Source organism: Pongo abelii, chromosome 20 (assembly GCF_028885655.2).
Source record: "Pongo abelii isolate AG06213 chromosome 20, NHGRI_mPonAbe1-v2.0_pri, whole genome shotgun sequence".
NCBI classification, from domain to species: Eukaryota; Metazoa; Chordata; class Mammalia; order Primates; family Hominidae; genus Pongo; species Pongo abelii.
In genome coordinates, this window is record NC_072005.2 from 23,675,047 (window position 1) to 23,695,985 (window position 20,939).

Genomic DNA, 20,939 nt, shown 5'->3' on the forward strand with positions numbered 1-20,939 from the left:
TGCCTGTAATCCCAGCACTTTGGGAGGCCGAGGTGAGTGGATCACCTGAGGTCACCAGTTGGAGACCAGTTTGACCAACATGGTGAAACCCTGTCTCTACTAAAAATACAAAAATTAGTCCAGGCGAGGTGGCTCACGCCTGTAATCCAGCACTTTGGGAGGCTGAGATGGATGGATCACGAGGTCAGGAATTTGAGACCAGCCTGACCAAAATGGTGAAACCCCATCTCTACTAAAAATACAAAAATGAGCCGGGCATGGTGATGCATGCCTGTAATCTCAGCTACTCAGGAGGCTGAGGCAGGAGAACTGCTTGAACCTGAAAGGTGGAGGTTGCAGTGAGCCCAGATTGCACCACTGCACTCCAGCCTGGGAGAAAGACTAAGACTCTGTCTCAAAAACAAACAAACAACAACAAAAAAACAACTAAACAAACTAAAAAACCTATTAAACAAACAAAAATTATGGGTCTAGCATGAGTACTAGTCAAGTTAAAACAGAATTTGCATGGGGAGACTCTGAACCATAAGCCAAAAGATTGTACAGCAAGAAATTCAATACAAAGCAGAGAGTATAAATTTGCTTTCAGTATTTTTGAGAATTTTTGTTTTGTAGTAAATGACACCTTCTTAAAATGATTTATTTTGTTCCAGTATTGCTTTTTTCTGCTAAAAATAGTTTCAAACTTATACTCACACTCCATAATTTATTTACACCTAAGATTCATCTTTAGACTAACAGATTTGTATATTTAACTCTATGTAAATCAATACTAACAGTCCATATGTGCTTGCAGGCAGAGGCCACATGTTCGAAGAAAAATATATGAGAAATTTAAAAAAGATTTATTTGGGACTCAGAAATGTATGGATTTTACTTATGTTTGTATATAAGTTTTATTATGACCATAAAAATAATCCTGTAGTCAATAACAATTTAATTGTACATTTAAAAATAACAAACTGTAGAATTGAATTGCTTGTAATACAAAGAATGAATGCTAGAGGTAATGGAGACCGCATTTAGTCTAATGTGATTGTTATATATTGCATGCCCGTATCAAAATATGCCATATATGGCATAATATGTACACATATTACGTATCCACAAAAATCAAGGAAAATAAATTTAAATGTGAAAATAAAAATAAAAATTTAGCCTATAGGAACAATATTCTTTAACTTAATGGCAATTAAAATTCACTGGCAAAAAAAATTTACTAGAGATGTCAGTTCATTGTCTCACCAAATAGTGTATTTTTACCATCTTTTACCTACACCCTTGAGTAAGGTGGAATAGGTTAAAGTTACTGGCATAATAACCCTTCATTGAATTCACCATAGTATTTAACATGTTAAAACTGTTAAGTTGAGAAGTTAAGTTCACATGTAATTTATAATTTAAAAATACGCTGCATATATTTCATAAAAATACAATAAATCATACTAAATTTTAACTAAAATTAAGAATGTTTTTCTTTCATAATAATGCAGAATATTAATCTGAACACCTACCTCATGCATCACTCAATATTATAAGTTAACCATAAAGATCCTCTCTACTTAAATTTTCATCATGCATCTTACATTTTAATGTTCTTACCTTTCCATAGAAAAGGTCATAAATAATGCCTCTTCATATTTGTAATGCTTTTTCAAAATAAATACTCTTCTGTACTTTAAAGACATATTTTCTGATCGGTCTTTTGACAGTAATTACACTTCTAATGTTTTTATTTAGTATGAACGCTCTGATTTTGAGTACGATGTGAGCAGGTATTAATGGCTTTTTAACTTTGTCTACATTTGTACACGTTTTCTCAGGTATAAATGCTTTCCTATACATTAAGGCATGAGCATTGGTTCAAAGCTTGGCCACATTGTTCACATTGGTAGTTTTCGCCAGTATGAATTTTCTTACCTACGATCAAGTGTGACAATCATTTAGAGGCTTTGTCACATTCTTCACATTTCTAGGATTTCTCAGCAGCATGATTTTCTTGATGTTTAGAAAAGTTTGACTTGTCAAAAGCATTGGCACATCTTTCAGGTTTGTAGAGTTTCTCTCCAGTATGAATAATCTTATGTCTGTTAAGAATTCAGGACTTTTTATAGACTTTACCACATTATTCACACTTGTAAGATTTCTCTCCAATATGAGTTATCTTATCTGTAGTAAGGTGTGAAAACTGGTTGAAGGCTTTGCCAAATTTTTCCTGTTTGTAGGGTTGCAGTCCAGTATGAATTTTCTTATGTCTGGTTAGGGCTGAGGACCAGAAAAAGGATTTGCCACATTCTTCACATTTGTAGAGTTTTACTCCAGTATGAATTACCTTATGTTTAGTAAAGGTTGAAGACCGGTTAAAAGATTTGCCACAGTCTTTACATTTGTAGGGTTTCTCTCTAGTATGAATTTTCTTATGGTTAGTAAGGATTGAAGACTGGTTAAAGGCTTTGCCACATTTTTCACATTTGTAGGGTTTCTCTCCAGTGTGAATTATCTTATGTTTAGTAAGAGCTGAGCACTCTTTAAAGGCTTTGCCACATTCTCCACATTTGTAGGGTTTCTCTCCAGTGTGCAACCTCTTATGTCTAGTTAGGGTTGAAGATTGGCTAAATGCTTTGCCACATTCTTCACATTTGTAGGGTTTCTCTCTAGTATGAATTCTCTTATGTCCATTTAGGGTTGAGGATGATATAAATGCTTTGCCACATTCTTCACACTTGTAAGGTTTCTCTCCAGTATGAATTATCTTATGTGTAGTAAGCTTTGAGGATCGATTAAAAGCTTTACCACATTCTTCACATTTGTATGGTTTCTCTCCAGTGTGCAACCTTGTATGTCTAGCTAGGGTTGAGGATTGGCTAAATGCTTTGCCACATTCTTCACATTTGTAGGGCTTCTCTCCAGTATGAATTATCTTATGTTCAGTAAGAGTTGAAGATTTCCTAAAAGCTTTGCCACATTCTTCACATTTGTAGGGTTTCTGTCCAGTATGAATTATCTTATGTGTAGTAAGGGTTGAGGATTGGCTAAAAGCTTTGCCACATTCTTCACATTTGTAGGGTTTCTCTCCAGTGTGCATCCTCTTATGTGTAGTAAGGTGTGAAGGTTGGCTAAATGCTTTGCCACATTCTTCACATTTGTAGGTTTTCTCTCTGGTATGAATCCTCTTATGTTCAGTAAGGGTTGAGGACCAGATAAATGCTTTGTCACATTCTTCACTCTCGGAAGTTTTCTCTTTAGTATGAATTATCTTATGTGTAGTAAGATTTGAAGATTGATTAAAAGCTATGCCACATTCTTCACATTTGTAGAGTTTCCCTCCAGCATGTATTATTTTATGTTTAGCAAGGGTTGAGGGGTGCTTAAAAGCTTTGCCACATTCTTTACATTTGTAGGGTTTCTCTCCAGTATGAATTGTCTTATGCTTAGTAAGGGTTGAGGAATGGCTAAAAGCTTTGCCACATTCTTCACATTTGTAGGGCTTCTCTCCAGTGTGTATCCTCTTATGTCGAGTTAGGGTTGAAGACCATATAAATGCTTTGCCACATTCTTTACATTTGAAGGGTTTCTCTCGAGTATGAATTCTTTTATGTTTAGTAAGGCTTGAGGACCAGTTAAATGCTTTGCCACATTCTTCACACTTGTAAGGTTTCTCTCCAGTATGAATTATCTTATGCGTAGTAAGATTTGAAGATCGATTAAAAGCTTTGCCACATTCTTCACATTTGTAGAGTTTCTCTCCAGCATGTATTATTTTATGTTTAGTAAGGGTTGAGAGTCGCTTAAAAGCTTTGCCACATTCTTTACATTTGTAGGGTTTCTCTTCAGTATGAGTTATCTTATGATTAGTAAGGGTTGAGGAATTGCTAAAAGCTTTGCCACATTCTTTACATTTGTAGGGTTTCTCTCCAGTATGAATTCTCTTGTGTTTAGCAAGGGTTGAGGAATGGCTAAAAGCTTTGCCACATTCTTCACATTTGCAGGGCTTCTCTCCAGTGTGCATCCTCTTATGTCTAGTTAGGGTTGAGGACCATAGAAATGCTTTGCCACATTCTTCACACTTGTAAGACTTCTCTCCAGTATGAATTATCTTATGTGTAGAAAGATTTGAGGATTGATTAAAAGCTTTGCCATATTCTTCACAATTGTAGAGTTTCTTTCCAGCATGAATTATTTTATGTGTAGTAAGTGTTGAGAATTGCTTAAAAGCTTTGCCACATTCTTTACATTTGTAGGGTTTCTCTCTACTATGAATTATCTTATGTTTATTAAGGGTTAAGGATTGCCTAAAAGCTTTGCCACATTCTTCAAATTTGCAGGGTTTCTCTCCAGTATGAATTATCTTATGTTTAGTAAGGGTTGAGGATTGCCTAAAATCTTTGCCACATTCTTCACATTTGCAGGGTTTCTCTCCAGTGTGTATCCTCTTATGTCTAGTTAAGGTTGAGGACCATAGAAATGCTTTGCCACATTCTTCACACTTGTAGATTTTCTCTTCAGCACAAATTATTTTATGTGTAGTAAGGGTTGACAGTTGCTTAAAAGCTTTGCCACATTCTTCACATTTGTAGGGTTTATCTTCAGTATGAATTTTCTTATGATTAGTAAGGGTTGAGGACCAATGAAAGGTTTTTTCACATTCTTTACATTTATAGGACTTCTCTGTAATATAAACGCATTTATGTTGGGTTTTGTGTAAATGGATGCAAAATGATTTGACACATTTTTTACATTTGAAGCATTTCTTTCCAGTATGTCTTACCGTATGTCTGTTTGAATTTAAAAATTTATAGAAGACTTTCAAATATTTACCACATTGAAATACTTTGCTCTGGGCAGTTGTGAGACACTGGTTAAGTTTATTATAACCTTCTTTGTGCACCTTACACTCATTCACACTTTTACAACCTTTTCTTAACTGTAAAGTCTCACATCCACATTTTTCATATTTTCTCAGTAATACTTTTTGAAAAGAATCTTCCATGCTCTGCTCTGGCCAAAAGTCTTGAGCAAAATGAGGACATATACCTGAAAAAAGAATTAAAAATAATAAATTACTCCACTCACTAGACTCACATGAATATAGTTTAAAAATCTTACCTACAAAATATACAAACTATGTAAACAACATGGCACTGCAAAATACCACAGGCCCTAATTCTATTTTTGTTTTGTTTCTTTTTTTTTTTTTTTTGAGACGGAGTCTCGCTCTGTCACCCAGGCTGGAGTGCAGCGGCGTGATCTTGCCTCAGTGCAAGCCCCGCCTCCTGGGTTCACACCATTATCCTGCACAGGCCCTAATTCTTTCATAGACATATATATGTAACAAAAACACACAGATCAAATTACATCTATGGAAAATTTATGAATGAGTTAAGTGTGTGCAGTGTCTCAGGGGAGCACGATGCAAAAAAACCACACAGAAAAAAAAGAAAAGTCTGTTAAATTTACTCGACACAGCTTTTCCTGCTTCCCATTATAACAGTGCCTTTAGAAGTAAATTGCCAACTCTTGATTTCTGTTTTAAAAGAACGGTAAAACAGTAGCCCATTCATTTTTATTTATAGCTTTTAGGGGCTTTTCCTGACACTGATTTCCATCTCTTATGACATAAAGTGTTGAAAGAAACTGTGGCATAATTTGGAATGAAAGTTTGAGTCTGCTGAGACCAAAGAAAAATGTTACAGCAGCAGAAAGACTGCAGTAGCACAGAAAGGAAACAGGCATAGCAAGTGATTACTGACTCCTACAAAGTAACATGAGTAAACACTCCTAATTAAAACATAAACACAAAATTTCAGACAACACATACCCTAAGAACATATTTGAGAAATTCCCATAATCATTAGACAAGACAGTTGTTTTCAAACTATGCCAGGACAAAACTACATTATAAAGACTTTGACAGTTAGCTTTTTATAAATGTCCAAATCTCAATCAAAGATTACAATGTATACAAAATAGGGCAATATGATCCCACCAAAATATTATAAAATTTTCTGAAAGAAACCATAAAAAAGATGTATACATTAATTTTATGAATTGGTAATAAATTGAATAATACTGATTAAAATAGGAACAGAGACAACTATGGAAAATCAGAAAAATGAGGATGAGAACAAAAATATTTAAGATTTCACAAAACCAGAAATTGTGGAGGTAAAAATATAAAAACTGATAGATCCTAAAAGTAAGAAAAAAATGATGTAAAAATAAAGAAGCTCAACAAACTAGGATCACAGAAAGATATTTATAACAAACACATACACAAGCACAATTTCAAAAGTCACAGACAAAAAAAATCTTTGAAGCTGCAAAATAAAAGTGATGTGTCAGGCCAGGCCAGGCATGGTGGCTCACACCTGTATTTTAGGCACTTTGGGAGGCCAAGGACAGATCACCTAAGGTCAGGAGTTCAAGGCCAGCCTGGCCAACATGGTGCAACCCTGTCTCTACTAAAACTACAAAAATTAGCCAGGTGTGGTGACACACGCCTGTAATCCCAGCTACTTGGGAGGCTGAGGCAGATTATGAGGTCAGGAGTTCGAGACCAGCCTGACCAACATGGAGAAAACCTCCCTCTACTAAAAATACAAAATTAGCTGTGCGTGGTGGCACATGCCTGTAATCTCAGCTACTCAAAGACTGAGGCAGGAGAATCACTTGAACCCAGGAGGCAGAGGTTGTGGTGAGCCGAGATCACGACATTGCACTCCAGCCTGGGCAACAACAGCAATTTCGTCTCAAGAAAGAAAAAAAAAAATGGTAGTTGTTTAATATGTATTAAGATTTAGCTTGCAAGATAAAAACATTTTAGCAATATGTTGCATGAAAATTTTAAGATGATTAATATGACTAAACATTTAAATATATTTTCTGGTAAATTTTGTTTTGTTTTTTTGACAAGTAAAAATAATAACTAAAAGTACAGAGTTATGATAGTTTTAAATTATATTCACATTTAAAAGTGTTTCTCCCATAAAAAAATATAGATTCAGAAATAAATAGGATGTTGAAATTATAAGAATTTCATGACTACTCAGCTACGCAGGATTAGAAAATCATTCACAACAAATCCACACAACAAATATACAAATTATAAAAAATACAACGATAACATTTATACAGGCAAACAAACATAGAGATAATTCTATTGGAAAAAGACATATGGCTCAATCATATTTGATTTTGCTCCAGACTGTCTTAAATTGCATAAAGTTAAATATTGACATGCACAATTATTATACTAAAATATCAAAGCACAATTAACAGATGTGTAGTGGCATACACTAAAATATATAACACAAAAATATAAAATTGCAAAACCAAATTAAAACATGGAATGTAAACTTTATTAGACACCATCAACTAGATTAACATATTCATTAAAAAATCTTAGAAGAATATGGGAAAAATAATACAGAGATTACTTGAAAATAAAAAAAGGTGAGAAATTCCCAAATTTTGATGTAATAAAAGAAAAAAAAACTCTAACCAAGAATACTTGATTTAAATTTATTTCACTTTAAAAAGAAGATGAAAATAAAAAATTTCCAAAATAAAAAGTGAGAGTGTTCATCATCACTAGCACAGTTCTACAAAAAAAAATGCTACATGGTGTCCAGGCACCGTGGGTGGGCTCATGTCTGTAATCCTACAGTTTTAGGAGGCAAGCCTGTCAGAACACTAGAAACCAGGAGTTTCATATCAGCCTGAGTAATGTGAGACTCTGCAAATAACAATAAGAAATGCTAATATGAGTTGCTAAAATGAGTCAGTTTTGTTTAAAAAGAAATACTGGACAGTATCATAAAACCATATATAAAATAAAGCTCTCTATTAAATGTAAATATACAGACAAATATAGAAATCTTTACTATAATGATGATGCTTAAAATCCTTAAAGATCTTCTGTAGAATATTTAAAACAGAATAAAAATGGTAATTGTAGACACCAAAATCCCATTTTCAATAATAAATAGAAGATTCATATAAAAATGAATAAGAAAACAGAAAACCTAGACAACATTATAAACTGTATTTATCATTCTGCATATAGAGGAATACCTGAGAGTAGATAATTTATAAAAAAACAAGTTTATTTGGCTCACAATTCAGCAGACTGTATAAAAAGTCTGTGCCAGCATCTGCTTCTGGTCAGAGTGTCAGCAAGCTTACAATCATGGTTGAAGGTGAAGATTAACTGTACACACCACATGATAACAGACAGAGCAAGTATGAGGTGAAGGAGCCAGGTTCTTCTAATAAACCAGCTTTCTTTTGAATTAATAAAGTGCACACATTTTGATTACCAAGAGGATGGTGCCAAACTATTCATAAGGACTCTGCCCCATGACCCAAACACCTCCTACCAGGTCCAACATCTAACATCAAGAATTACATTGCAGCATAAGGTTTGAGTAACATCAACATCAAAACCATATTATAGACCAACTAGGTTTAACAGACACGTACAAAACTTTTCAGTCAAAAGCAAGGGAATACACAATATTCTTATTTGCACCTGGTGTATTCTGTTACGACACATACTAAGTTTTATTAAATTTAAGAATGCCAGGTGGGTGGTGTAGCTCATGCCTATAATCCCAACACTTAGAGAGACCAAGGTGTGAGGATCACTTAGAGCTGAAAGTTTCAGGCCAGCCTGGGCAACATAGTGAGACCCTATCCCCACAAAATAATCAAATAATTATTCAGACATGGTACTTTGTTTGTAGTTTCAACTACTTGAGAGACTTAGGTGGAAAGATAACTTGAGCCCAGTAGGTTGAGGCTGCAGTGAGTCAAGATTATGCCAATACACTCCAGCCTGGGTGACAGAGTAAGATCCTGTCTCCAAACAAAAACAACAAACACAAAAAAACAACAAATAAATTTAAGAAGATCAATGTTATCCACTTTGTGTTTTCTGACCAAAATTAAATTAAACTGGAGATTAAAACTGAGAAATCCAAAAATACATGAAAATAAAAAACTCTTCAACATATTTTTGCTCAGGAATAAAAAAAATTAATTTTTCAAAGATGTCAGTACAACCTACAGTGATACACAAATTCAATATAATCTTTATAAAAATCCCAACAGTAGTTTTTAAAAGAAATACTGTTTGAGATGTTAAAATTTTGTTATGAACTATAGACAAACACCCACGGAAAAAAAAAGAGGCATTATAACTTCTGATTTTGAAACGTATTAAAAGCAACAATAACAAAAACAATGAGGTACTCACACAAAGACAGATAACCAGATGAAAGAACAGAGTAGAGAGCCCAGAAATGAACCCTTCTGTATATGGCCAAATAATCTCCCACAAAATTGACATGAGCACACAATGGAAGATAATCTTTTCAAAAAATTCTGTTAAAAACTGAATATCCATTCTGATAAAATAAAGATTATTTCCTTAAACCATATATGAAAATCTTTTAATTTAAGACATAAGGAGGTAACTTTGTTGTTGTTGTTGTTTTTGAGATGGAGACTCGCTGTTGCCCAGGCTGGAGTGCAGCCACCCAAGTAGCTGGGATTACAGGCACCGGGCACAGTGTCTGGCTAATTTATGTATTTTTAGTAGAGACGGGGTTTCACCATGTTGGCCAGGCTGGTCTCGAAATCTTGACCTGTGATCCACCCGCCTCGGCCTCCCAAAGCACTGGGCCACAGGGCCCAGCCACATAAATTTTAATCTCTTAAACACATATAGGGGAGGCAGGGCACTGTGGCTCATGCCTGTAATCCCAGCACTTTGGGAGGCCGAGATAGGTGGATCATGAGGTCAGGAGTTCAAGACCAGACCAGCCTGACCAAGACGGTGAAAACCTGTCTCTACTAAAAATATAAAAATTAGCCAGGCGAGGTGGCACGCACCTGTAGTCTCAGCTACTCAGGAGACTGAGGCAGAAGAATCGCTTGAACCCAGGAGGCGGGTGTTGCAGTAAGCCGAGATCGCGCCATTACACTCCAGCCTGGGTGACAGAGTGAAACTCCGTGTCTCTCTCTCTATATGAAACACATGACATCAGTCTTGGTGCAAAATTCTTAGATACAACATTAAATGCATGAGCAACAAAGAAAAAAACAGAATAATTTAACTACACTACACTTCAAAATTTCTGCATATTTAAGTAAACATTTAATAGAGAAATAATGCCTCCTAGAAAATGGATGAAAATATTTACAAATTACATGTGATAAGAGTGAATATCCAAAAAATATAAACAACTTTTAAAACGGAACAATAAAGTTAAATAACTTTATTTAGAAATAGACAAATAATTAAAATAAATTTTCATAAAAAACAAAAAAATTTGAAAGGACACACAAAATTACTAATTTGTAGAGAAATGCATTAAAACCACAATGAAAATCAAAATCCCCTCACACCCACTTAAATGGTCACTATCAATTTTTTAAAAACACCAAAGCTGTTGATAATGCAATCAAAATGAAACCCTTGGCTGGGCACAGTGGCTCACACCTTTAATCCCAGCACTTTGGGGAGGCTGCGGCAGGCAGATCACAAGGTCAGGAGTTCAAGACCAGCCTGCTTAACATGGTGAAACCCTGTCTCTACTAAAAATACAAAAATTACCCAGGTGTGGTGACGTGTGCCTGTAATACCAGCTAGTCAGGAGGCTGAGGCAGGAGAATCGCTTGAACCCAGGAGGCAGAGGTTGGAGTGTGATAGGATCGTGCCATTGCACTCCACCCTGGGCGACAGAGCAACAATTTGTTTCCAAAAAAAAAAAAAAAAACTTATATTGATTGTTGGTGGAAAGCAGGATGCAGCCATTATTTTATAATGTTATATATGTACTTTAAATAAAATTATTATCAAATACAGCAATTCCATTTATGAATCTATATCTAAAATATGCATCATAGGACCCTGAAGACATATTTGATACAATGGAGTATTATTCAACCTTAAAAAAAAAAAAAAAAAACTTGTCACATTTAAAGATACACTTTGAGATTATGTCAACTGAAATAAGCTAGTAACGAAATGATGAATGTTATGATTTCACTAATATATATAAAATAGTCGCACTCATAAAAACAGAAAGCGGAAGGGTGTTTGTCAAGGGCCAGAGAGAGCATAAAATGGTCACATGTTATTTAATGGACATTGCATTTTAATTTTGCAAGACGTAAAATTTCTAGAAGTCTTTTGCATAACAATGTTAATATAGTTAACAGGTCTGAAATACACAGTTTTGTTTTTTTTTTTTGAGACAGGGTCTCAATCTGTCACACAAGCTTGAGTGCAGTGGCACATTATGGCTCACTGCAGCCTTACACTCCCAGGCTCAAATAATCCTGTCCCTCAATCTCTCAAGAAGCTGGGACCACAGGTAAACACCATCATGCCTGGCTATTTCTTATATAAAAATGTTTGTAGAGAGGGTGTCTCCATATTTTGCCCAGGCTGGTCTCAAACTTTTGGGCTCAAGCAATCTTCCTGTCCTGGCCTCTCAAAATCCTGGTCTTACAGAAGTGAGCCACCACCATGCCTGGCCCTGACATGTACATTGAAATAGATTTAAGAAGGTAAATTATATGTTATGTGTTTTTACAACAATTATTTTTGAAAAAACTAGAAAAAATAAAGAATTATAAATTTTCTTGAAAATTACCTTCAAATCACAAAAACTGTTTTTCACACAAAGGAAATACATATTCATCATTAAACACATGGTGAAAATAATGCTATTTCAAAGGCTACTCACTTAGACAAGATAAAACCAACATTGAAAGTGAACTAAGAGGCTGGGCAAGGTGGCTCACACCTGTAATCCCAGCACTTTGAGAGGCCAAGGCAGGCAGATCACCTGAGGTCAGGAGTTCAAGACCAGCCTAACCAACATGAGAGAAACCCTGTCTCTACTAAAAGAAAAATACAAAATTTAGCAGGGCATGGTGGCACATGCCTGATATCCCAGGTACATTAGAGGCTGAGGCAAGAGAATCGCTTGAATCTGGGAGGTGGAGGCTGCAGTGAGCCAAGATCATGCATTGCACTCCAGCCTCGGCAACAAGAGCAAAACTCCATCTCAAAAACAAAAAAGAAGAAAAAAATGAGATAAGAAAGAATATGTACAAGATAAGCTATAACCAAAATTGGGGTCATATTTGCAGACATAAAAACACACACATATATATAATCTGATTGTGATAGACATATGGCTCATTTATCTTTTAATTAAATCCCACACTGACTTAAAGTATACAAACAGAATTGCAAATTGTCTAAAATTATAATACATAAGTAAAACCAAAAAACAATAAACTGATATTAAGAAACTTACACTAAAAAACACACTAATGTAGAACTGCAAGAAAATAATGAAAGAAATGCTTACTCATAAAATCTAGTTGGCAACATTAATGTACATTAACAAATAATTTGTCTAGAAAACTGCAATGTTTGACTAACTGTGCAGTCATGGAAGGCAGGCATTTTAAATTACTGGTATCTATTGTATGGCAATAAAATCTCAGAGAAAATGTAGTACAATCATAAATAGGAGATGCTAATGAGAAACTTAATAGATAAGCATTTAAAAGAAACTAGTGTCAATTTTTGTTTTAAATATGTGCTATTTTTACACAAAATAAAACTACTGTAATTCAAGTTTAGAACCAACTATAGCCTTAAATTGCTAAATTACGTATATATTTAGCAAAATATGGTTAGAGCTTCATGTATAAAACAAATATTTGAGGAATAAATTATGTTATTATTTAGTTATAGGCTGACAAAAGTGGCTGAAAATTCTGTAATTCCTATTTGCCTGCCTGTACACTAATTATCTAACTCAGGCACAACATGTACATTCTAGTATATTGTCCTAAATGTCTGAATCCAAAACTACAGACAAATTTGAATTAGAAAATAAAAATAAAAATTTATATGAAGAGTGACATTAATAAGATAAAAAAATTAAAGGTGCCCTATTTGCTTATTTCCTGACAGCAAGAAAATTTGTCAGCCATTCCTGACAAAAATGTGTTTGTGAGAGAGCCAGGCATCATGGTTCACACCTGTAATGACAGCTACACGGTACATTAAAGTTGGAGAATTGCTTCCGGTCAAAATATTAAGACCTGCCTGGGTTATGTTGCAAGACCCCATCTCAAAAATAAGTGCCTTTAAGAGAGCTCTGAGATCCAGGAAGGGAGTTATGAAACTCTGCTGAAGCCCAAGATTGAAGGTAATCCTTTTTAGAAGGCAAGCCCTCATTCAGGTGGCAAATGACAGGACTACTGTTTTTGGCTACAGACAAGAAAATGTTCCACCTAACTTGGTTCCACTGAGAATTTTGAACTGTACTCTGTAACCATCCCAAACTCTTCCCAGCCACAGACTGGGGGAGGTCTTGCCCTTCCAGAGGCCTGGAGGAAGACACCCACTTATAGTCATGCTGGCAGGCCTGCAGACTTTGGCCTTTACTGTGGTCCCTGAAGCAGTTCCATGATTCAGTTCCAGCTCCCTGAGCCACAGTTCATGGCCAGTTCTGCCTATGTCGAAATCCAAAGTAACCTGGGAAAATACTCTCTTGCACTCGATGAAAGCCATGCTCATCCACATCCTCATATAAAGCCCACCATATTGCAGACCTGACTGCAGAAACCTGCCCTTGGGTCTGTCCTGCACAGCAAAGTCCTGAAGGATATTCACTCTGTCCAATAATTAAATGAGAATTACAACTATCCAAGCCCCTTTTAACAACACAACTAAAGGTAGACCCTTGTGCAAACCCAGCAGACTTAAGACCAAGCTACAACCCCTCTTCACTACAAACCCAGAGGACATTCTACCACTCTGAGGACCCAACAAAAATAGATTTTTACTTTCTGAAACCAGTTTATAAATATTTGAACAAGTGTTTGCTCCTTCAAGTTTACAGTCACCAATGCAAAACTATTTTTCTTATTGTTAATGCTTCTATTTTAACATAGCACTGAAAGTATGTGGAAGACGAAACAATCAAAAGAAAAATTTAAAGTCATTGAAATTGAAGACCAGTAAGTAAAATGTTGCTTTTTGTAGATCATGTAATCTTATATATATATAAATGAATAGTACTTTAAAACCTGTTTAAACTAATGAATACACTCAGTTAATTAGCAAAATGTAAAATTAACATACAAGAGTAAGTTACGGTTCCATACACTTAAAACGAACTATCTGATAAAATAGAGGAAAAAAAAGTGTTAATTACAATAGCAATGAAAAAATCAATTTTAGAACAAATTTAACCAAGGAGCTCATAAATCTTTTAAGTGAAAGATACATCAATGAAAAAAATTAGAGAGAACACAAATAAATTTAAAAATATTTTACTTTTATTGAAAGAAAAAGTATTGTGAAACTGTCATGTTATCCAAAGTGATCTATAGATTCAATAAACTCCCTATCAGAATTCCATTGTTTTTCCTTCACAGTAATGAAACATACAATCCTAAAATGTACATGAAACTACAATAAACTTTGAATAGCCAAAGCAATCTTGAAGAAAAAGAACAAAGCAGAAAGACATCAAATTTATAATTTCAAACAATATTTCAAGACCATAATAATGAAAACAGGATGAAATGTGCAGAAAAATAAACAAACAAACAAAAAAACCCAGTGGAACAGAAACCACTACTCTCACGCATTTCAGACATAATGCAAAAAAAAAAGAACTTAAGAAACAGTTTAAAATAGAGTATCTCAAAATTATGCAGATATCTGTCTGTCCACAAAAACAAGAAAAAAGAAGTCAGATTGTGAACTCTTTTATATGCCATGAACAGTACTCTGGCTGTCACTGTAAACTTGAAGAAAGATCATTGAAGGGAAAGTAGAATTCTTAGAGATTTTATAAGGATTAACAGAAGTGAGAGCATAATTAAAAAAAAAAATTCAGGCTTCCCAGAAACTATTTCCTTTGGAACACAGCTTTTCAGATCACTTTAAAGACCTGCTTTCTTTTTGACTTTGGGCCTCTCATCCATGTCATCTGTTGTATTCACTCTCACCTACCTGGAGGTTCATCCACCATCTCATGTTGCTTCATATTCCAGGGCTCTTTTCCTTGCTCCAGACAAGTAATCAGGTCTGGCTTAGAGACAGCAATACCTGTTTTATTAAAAATAACTAACATGAATCTTGCTCATATTCTCCAATTGCCAACTTAGTAATGTGCTCAGTAAAGAGCATATAATAGAATATTTTAATAAATTTGTCCCAATATACTAATTTGTAACAGAAATGTTTAAATATTTAGAAGGTATTTTAATTTTATAAGTTCTTAATTTTACTGCTTGGTACTACTGAATCAAAAACTGGTGATGGCAATTAGATTTTAAGGTGTGAGTAACAGTATTTTATGCCACAAAACTTCTGAAATTACCACTAATCTAAAGTGAAGGACACAGATCAGCTCAGGAATGTGGAAAGTTCAGGTCAAGATGAAACATCTTGAAGAAATTCTTTTCTAAACAAACAAATCCCCAGGATTTTCTTGAAAACAGAAATCTGAAAGCATAAATTTCCAGAAAACATTCTACAAAAAAGAAATGAAGCCTGTAATCCCAGCACTCTGGGAGGCCGAGGCGGGCAGATCATGAGGTCAGGAGATCGAGACCATCCTGGCTAACACAGTGAAACCCCGTCTCTCCTAAAAATACAAAAAAAAAAAAAAAAAAAAAAAAAAAAAAAAATTAGCCGGGCACAGTGGTGGGTGCCTGTAGTCCCAGTCACTCGGGAGGCTGAGTCAGGAGAATGGTGTGAACCTGGGAGGCGGAGCTTGCAATGAGCTGAGATCTCGCCACTGCACTCCAGTCTGGGCAACAGAGCAAGACTCTATCTCAAAAAAAAAAGAAAAAAAAGAAAAAAAAAAAAAGAAAAGAAATAAAACCATTAGTTTATATTAGAAACTTAGTATTAAAGTTTTCCTTACCCAGGAAGGCCAGGTTTCTGTAGTTCTCTAACATCACATTCCTATATAAATTCTGCTGTGCAGTGTCCAGACATTGCCACTCCTCCAGAGAGAATTCTATGGCCACATCCCTAAATGTCAACAGTCCCTGGAAAACACACACAAACACACATATTTACAAAGTGGCTATGGGCAGAATTTTTCATTTGACTCAAGGTAAAATCAGAAAGTGACTAGAACTGGTTCCGACTTATAAGAGTGGCTGAAATTATCCAATAAAATAATTGTCAACACACAAACGTTTTGTAATGTATTCTCTAACTCTGAGAAAAGAGACTGGCATAATATCCACGACATCAGTGTATATATGATACTTGTCTAGATGATAAAGTGTAAAATTGAGGGCATAAACACTAACAAGTACATTTTTGAGTGCTATATTTACATAACACAGAACGAGTTGTGTATTTTTTTCAGATGAAAAAGGCATAGTTGTTTATATATTTCAGACAAAATACACATGTTGAGTTAGAAGGTACCACTCAAAATTTTTTTTTTTTTTTTTTGAGACAGAGTCTCACTCTGTTGCCCAGGCTGGAGTGCAGTGGTGCAATCTCAGCTTACTGCAAGCTCCGCCTCCCGGGTTCCACGATTCTCCTGCCTCAGCCTCCCAAGTAGCTGGGACTACAGGCACCCGCCACCACTCGCCCGGCTAATTTTTTGTATTTTTAGTAGAGACAGGGTTTCACCGTGTTAGCCAGGATGGTCTCGATCTCCTGACCTTGTGATCCGCCTGCCTCGGCCTACCAAAGTGCTGGGATTATAGGTGTGAGCAACCATGCCCGGCCAGTACCACTCAAATTTTAATGTGTATGATAAACTAGACATCTTGTTAATGCAGATTATTTTTTCAGGAGATCTGACATAAAGTCTGAGTTACTGAAATTCTAAAAAGTTCACTAGTAATGCCAATGTTTTGACTCCAAAAGACTATTCTGTTAAACATCCAGTAAGTGGAACAGCCTGTGTTTTTTTCAGTTTTTCTGGCCTGTAAACAAAGATGAGAGCTTTCACTTACCTAAAAAAGATCAATGCAAAGAAAACCTAAAAAAAAGGGCAGCTGCCAGATTAAATGTGATGTTTTATGCACATCATCTGCATAAAGATACTTACTGATGAAGAGAAAAATAACTCTGTAGTGAAAAAATCTGTAAGAGAGCTTATTAAGCAAATGAGTTATTAATATCAATCGCACTAGGACAAGTTTCTACAGTACGCTGATGCACCCAGAAGGACACAGCATCACTACTGAGATACTGCCCCCACTAAAGTAAATCACAGTCTCAATTTAACCATAAGAAAATATCAGTTGCCTGGAAAGTTCAAGATACAGGTATCTTCCGTGTTCTACAATTTTTAATAGTGATTTTAAGTACTTTAACACCCTAATAAGCAGGTATATCCTGATAATTTTTTCCAAACTTTCTGGGTAATAAATGCCATCCTGTTTAAATGAGCACTTTCTTAATCCTGTAATGCACAGAGATAATAAACAAAACAGAACCTCAACATTATATGTTCTCCATCTTTACTAAGAATCCCAGGTTTTCTCCATAGAAATAGATTATCCACACCTTTCCATGTTCAACAGCCACAAAGAGAACCTTTTTAATATTGCAGATCACAAATTCATGGTGAGAATTCTGCATGGCATATAAGAAGCCATCATGCAGAGAAGGCTCTGGTAGATAGAAAAGAAATATTTTTCAGAGATCCTTGACTATCATAAGTTTTGTTTTTTTTTTTTTTTTTTTTTTTTGAGATGCAGTTTTGCTCTTGTTGTTGCCCAGGCTGGAGTGCAATGGCATGCTCTCGGCTCACCACAACCTCTGCCTCCCAGGTTCAAGCGATTCTCCTGCCTCAGCCTCCCGAGTAGCTGGGATTACAGGAATGCATCACCACGCGCAGCTAATTTTGTATTTTTCGTAGAGACAGGGTTTCTCCATGTTGGTCAGGCTGGTCTCGAACTGCCAACCGCAGGTGATCTGCCCACCTCGGCCTCCCAAAGTACTGGGATTACAGATGTGAGCCACCACGCCTGGTTTATCATAAGCATTTTAAAAAGTAGTTAAGACAAACTCATTAGGGAGAAAAAACACAGGTATAGAAGTAAAAATTTGCAAGTACTAAACACGTGGCATTCCACGAGGCAGAGTGGACACAGGTCTTAATCTGAGACATGTTTAGCTGAAAAAAAGCCATTTTTCTCTTTCTCCTCCTCCTCTCGAATTCTTTCTCAGATTAGATTTTCTGGACTAATTATATCTGCATTTTGAGAATTTGCCTTTAATAATTTGAGCACCATGTGTTCACCTGTTACCACCACACCCAAAGGCAGAAGGCCCAAGACACAAAAACTCTACCCATTTCTATCCTGAATAACAGAAAAGATTCAGGAAAAATAAGCTGCTCCACAGAGATAAAAATGTAAGTTTCTCTTTTTTTTTTTTTTGTCTTCAGGTGCCATCCCCTGCTACAGACATCAGCAATTTCTGCTACAGTAATACAAATATTGGCCACACTGTCCCGTCCTTACCAAATCCAAATAGAACAGGTTCCTGGACCACCTTTTAGTGCAAAGGTGGAACTTAACTCTCATGAATGTATCTTAAACTTCTCATACTTGATTCTGGCACCTTAGAGTCACAGGAGGCACTTAATTAAAACAAATAGATGCTTTCTTCAGAACATTAAACAGAAACTGTGAAAAGGGCACGAGAGAGTTCTGTGAATTGGCCATGTGATTCTAATTAGAAGCCTGAGCTTATAACCACTTACCAAAGCATTGCCACTCAAGCTTTAATTAGCTTATAAATCACTTGGTAAACTTGGCCCCACTCTATGTAATGTGATTCTGCAGGTTTGGAAATGGTCCATAAATAGGTGTTCTAAACAAGTCCCCTGTCAGTGCTGATGTCACTCTCTCTGGGCTATTAGCATTTGTTAGAAAAATGAGGCACAGCACAGAGTCCCTTACACTCAGCACTCTTGTCACAACACAAATACTTCTGATAAAAATGAAGACAACCATTCTCTATCTTAAAGTATATTACTTGCTGGCTCTTTAAAGTTCACAAAGAAAACAGAAAACAGCAATTTCTGAGTAAGTCTGCATTTGGAAAACAACATGTGCACATGTACTAATGCAATGTTTATTAAGCAGGTACTATGTAATCAATAGGATGTTACAGAGCACTGTGATAACTCATTATTTGATTTAATTCCAATAACACCCTGTGAGTTGATACTAAGTGTTGAATAATTCCAAGGATTTAGAATAAGGATCCAGCATTATTTCTTCTTCTGTATTTCTGTCACTAATTTTTTTTTAAAAATGCATAGAATAAAATCTAAATATAGACAGATGAGGGGATATAGAGTGTAATGTAATTTAGATGAATTATTATGTTTATATTTACTATTTTGTGACTTGTGAATCAACTACTGTATCTGCAGGAACAGAAAACAGCTTGCTAGATGGAATGTCTCTGCAAACACTGGTTTTAACAAAAAATTAAAAAATTAAGACCCTATAATACATATTTTATATTTTCCATTTATCTGCTTTTGAGTTTCAGAAAATTGTGAGAACCGACCCTAAAAAGGCAAAAGGATTCATCACCCAAAACTCTGATCTCTTCTAATTAGTTCTGTGAGGCAAGACTCCAGGGTAGGGCCAGACCTAAATAAGGCCTTCAAAAAGGGTGAATCTAAACAGGGCTGAAGCAGGGTGTAGAGCTGATGTAAAATTCTGTTCTTTATGCCACTGGGGAGTATTTTTAGTTCCATTTCTTTTTTTAAACTTAGCTAAAAAACAAAAACAAAAACAGAAACTTAAATCTCAGAGTTTGTGTAATTTTAATCTTTTTTAGCCCCACTGCCCTTTCAATTTTATATCACATACTAATAAGCAATTTAAACAAATCCCTTAAGGTTTTCTAGAATAATTTTTTAGATGATAAATAAGTATTCTTAGCAGGGCATAAAAAATACAAATAATAACTTTTGTTTATTAATATATGTTCAGGTGTAGATATCACAAGTCACAAAAATATAAAGAAAACGGCCCAAATAAAGCCCATATTTTTGCACACATCTATTTATTGTACCCAACCTTTTGATGCATAATTAAACCACTTATCCAGTTGCTAGTCTAGACTAAAAGTTCTTGCATGGTAGGGACCATGACTGCTTCATCTATTTTTCTAATGACTATATGAATTGGAAGCAATTAGTTTATTTGTTTGAGTCTCCAGACCTCCTCATCATTTTTCACTCAAGTACCAGGGAACTAGAGAAACTCTCATCTGGGTACCAACCAAAGACATCTCTTGTATGAGGGGAGGAGCAAACACATGATGACTCATTTCTTTTACACTAAGATAGAAGCAAAATTAACCACTCTAGTCAGCCTGACACAACTCTGTTCTGGAGATTCTCAAATGTCTCAAAGACACCTAGGTGACTGTGAGAGCATTTCCAGTGACCCTGGGCTGATGGTCCAATAATAAGCCAGCAAGAGAGACTCAGGCTGATTCTAAATAGAAAATGAAACTACCAAATAGGCAGAGACACAATTCTGCCTGCATGTTTAGGTGACAGCACACATTTTACAGCATAACTGTGAGTTGACTGGAAGCCTGAGAGGGAAAGTCCCCTCTAGAGTAAAGCTTGGTTGGCACCTTATGTGTTTATATTATGTCTGGTAATTCTAGACAGTGTTTGGGAAATATAATTTTTATTAATTCTCTTCAGCACCAGAGAAACCACAGTAATAGAACAGAAAGAAAACTGTTTCATTACACAATTAAATCTGAATGTCACATGTATTACAATCCATCTGCTTAAGAGCTTGAAAAGAAAGACGGTTACCATAATTAGTTCACAAGTAGAAGAATTTACAGCGCCATGTCATAGGTAGTT

At 35.5% G+C, this 20,939-nt stretch overlaps 1 protein-coding gene across 24 annotated transcripts in view; it reads right to left on the reverse strand.

Moving 5' to 3' along the window:
- Positions 1-323: 323 nt before the first annotated feature.
- LOC100452052 (zinc finger protein 91) overlaps positions 324-20,939 on the reverse strand; it is a 275,196-nt gene continuing 254,580 nt past the window's right edge. For 22 of the 24 annotated variants that reach the window (XM_054540000.2, XM_054539995.2, XM_054539993.2 and 19 more), the window contains 3 exons: positions 15,978-16,104; positions 15,059-15,154; positions 324-5,034 (listed from right to left, as the gene is read on the reverse strand). In XM_054540000.2, coding sequence (XP_054395975.2) covers positions 2,126-5,034; positions 15,059-15,154; positions 15,978-16,011 — 3,039 coding nt within the window. In that variant the 5' untranslated portion in view covers positions 16,012-16,104 and the 3' untranslated portion in view covers positions 324-2,125. Of the gene's footprint in view, positions 5,035-9,894; positions 10,027-15,058; positions 15,155-15,977; positions 16,105-20,939 lie in introns of those variants that run through there. The other 2 variants (XM_054540001.2, XM_054539977.2) reach the window with 2 other exon arrangements.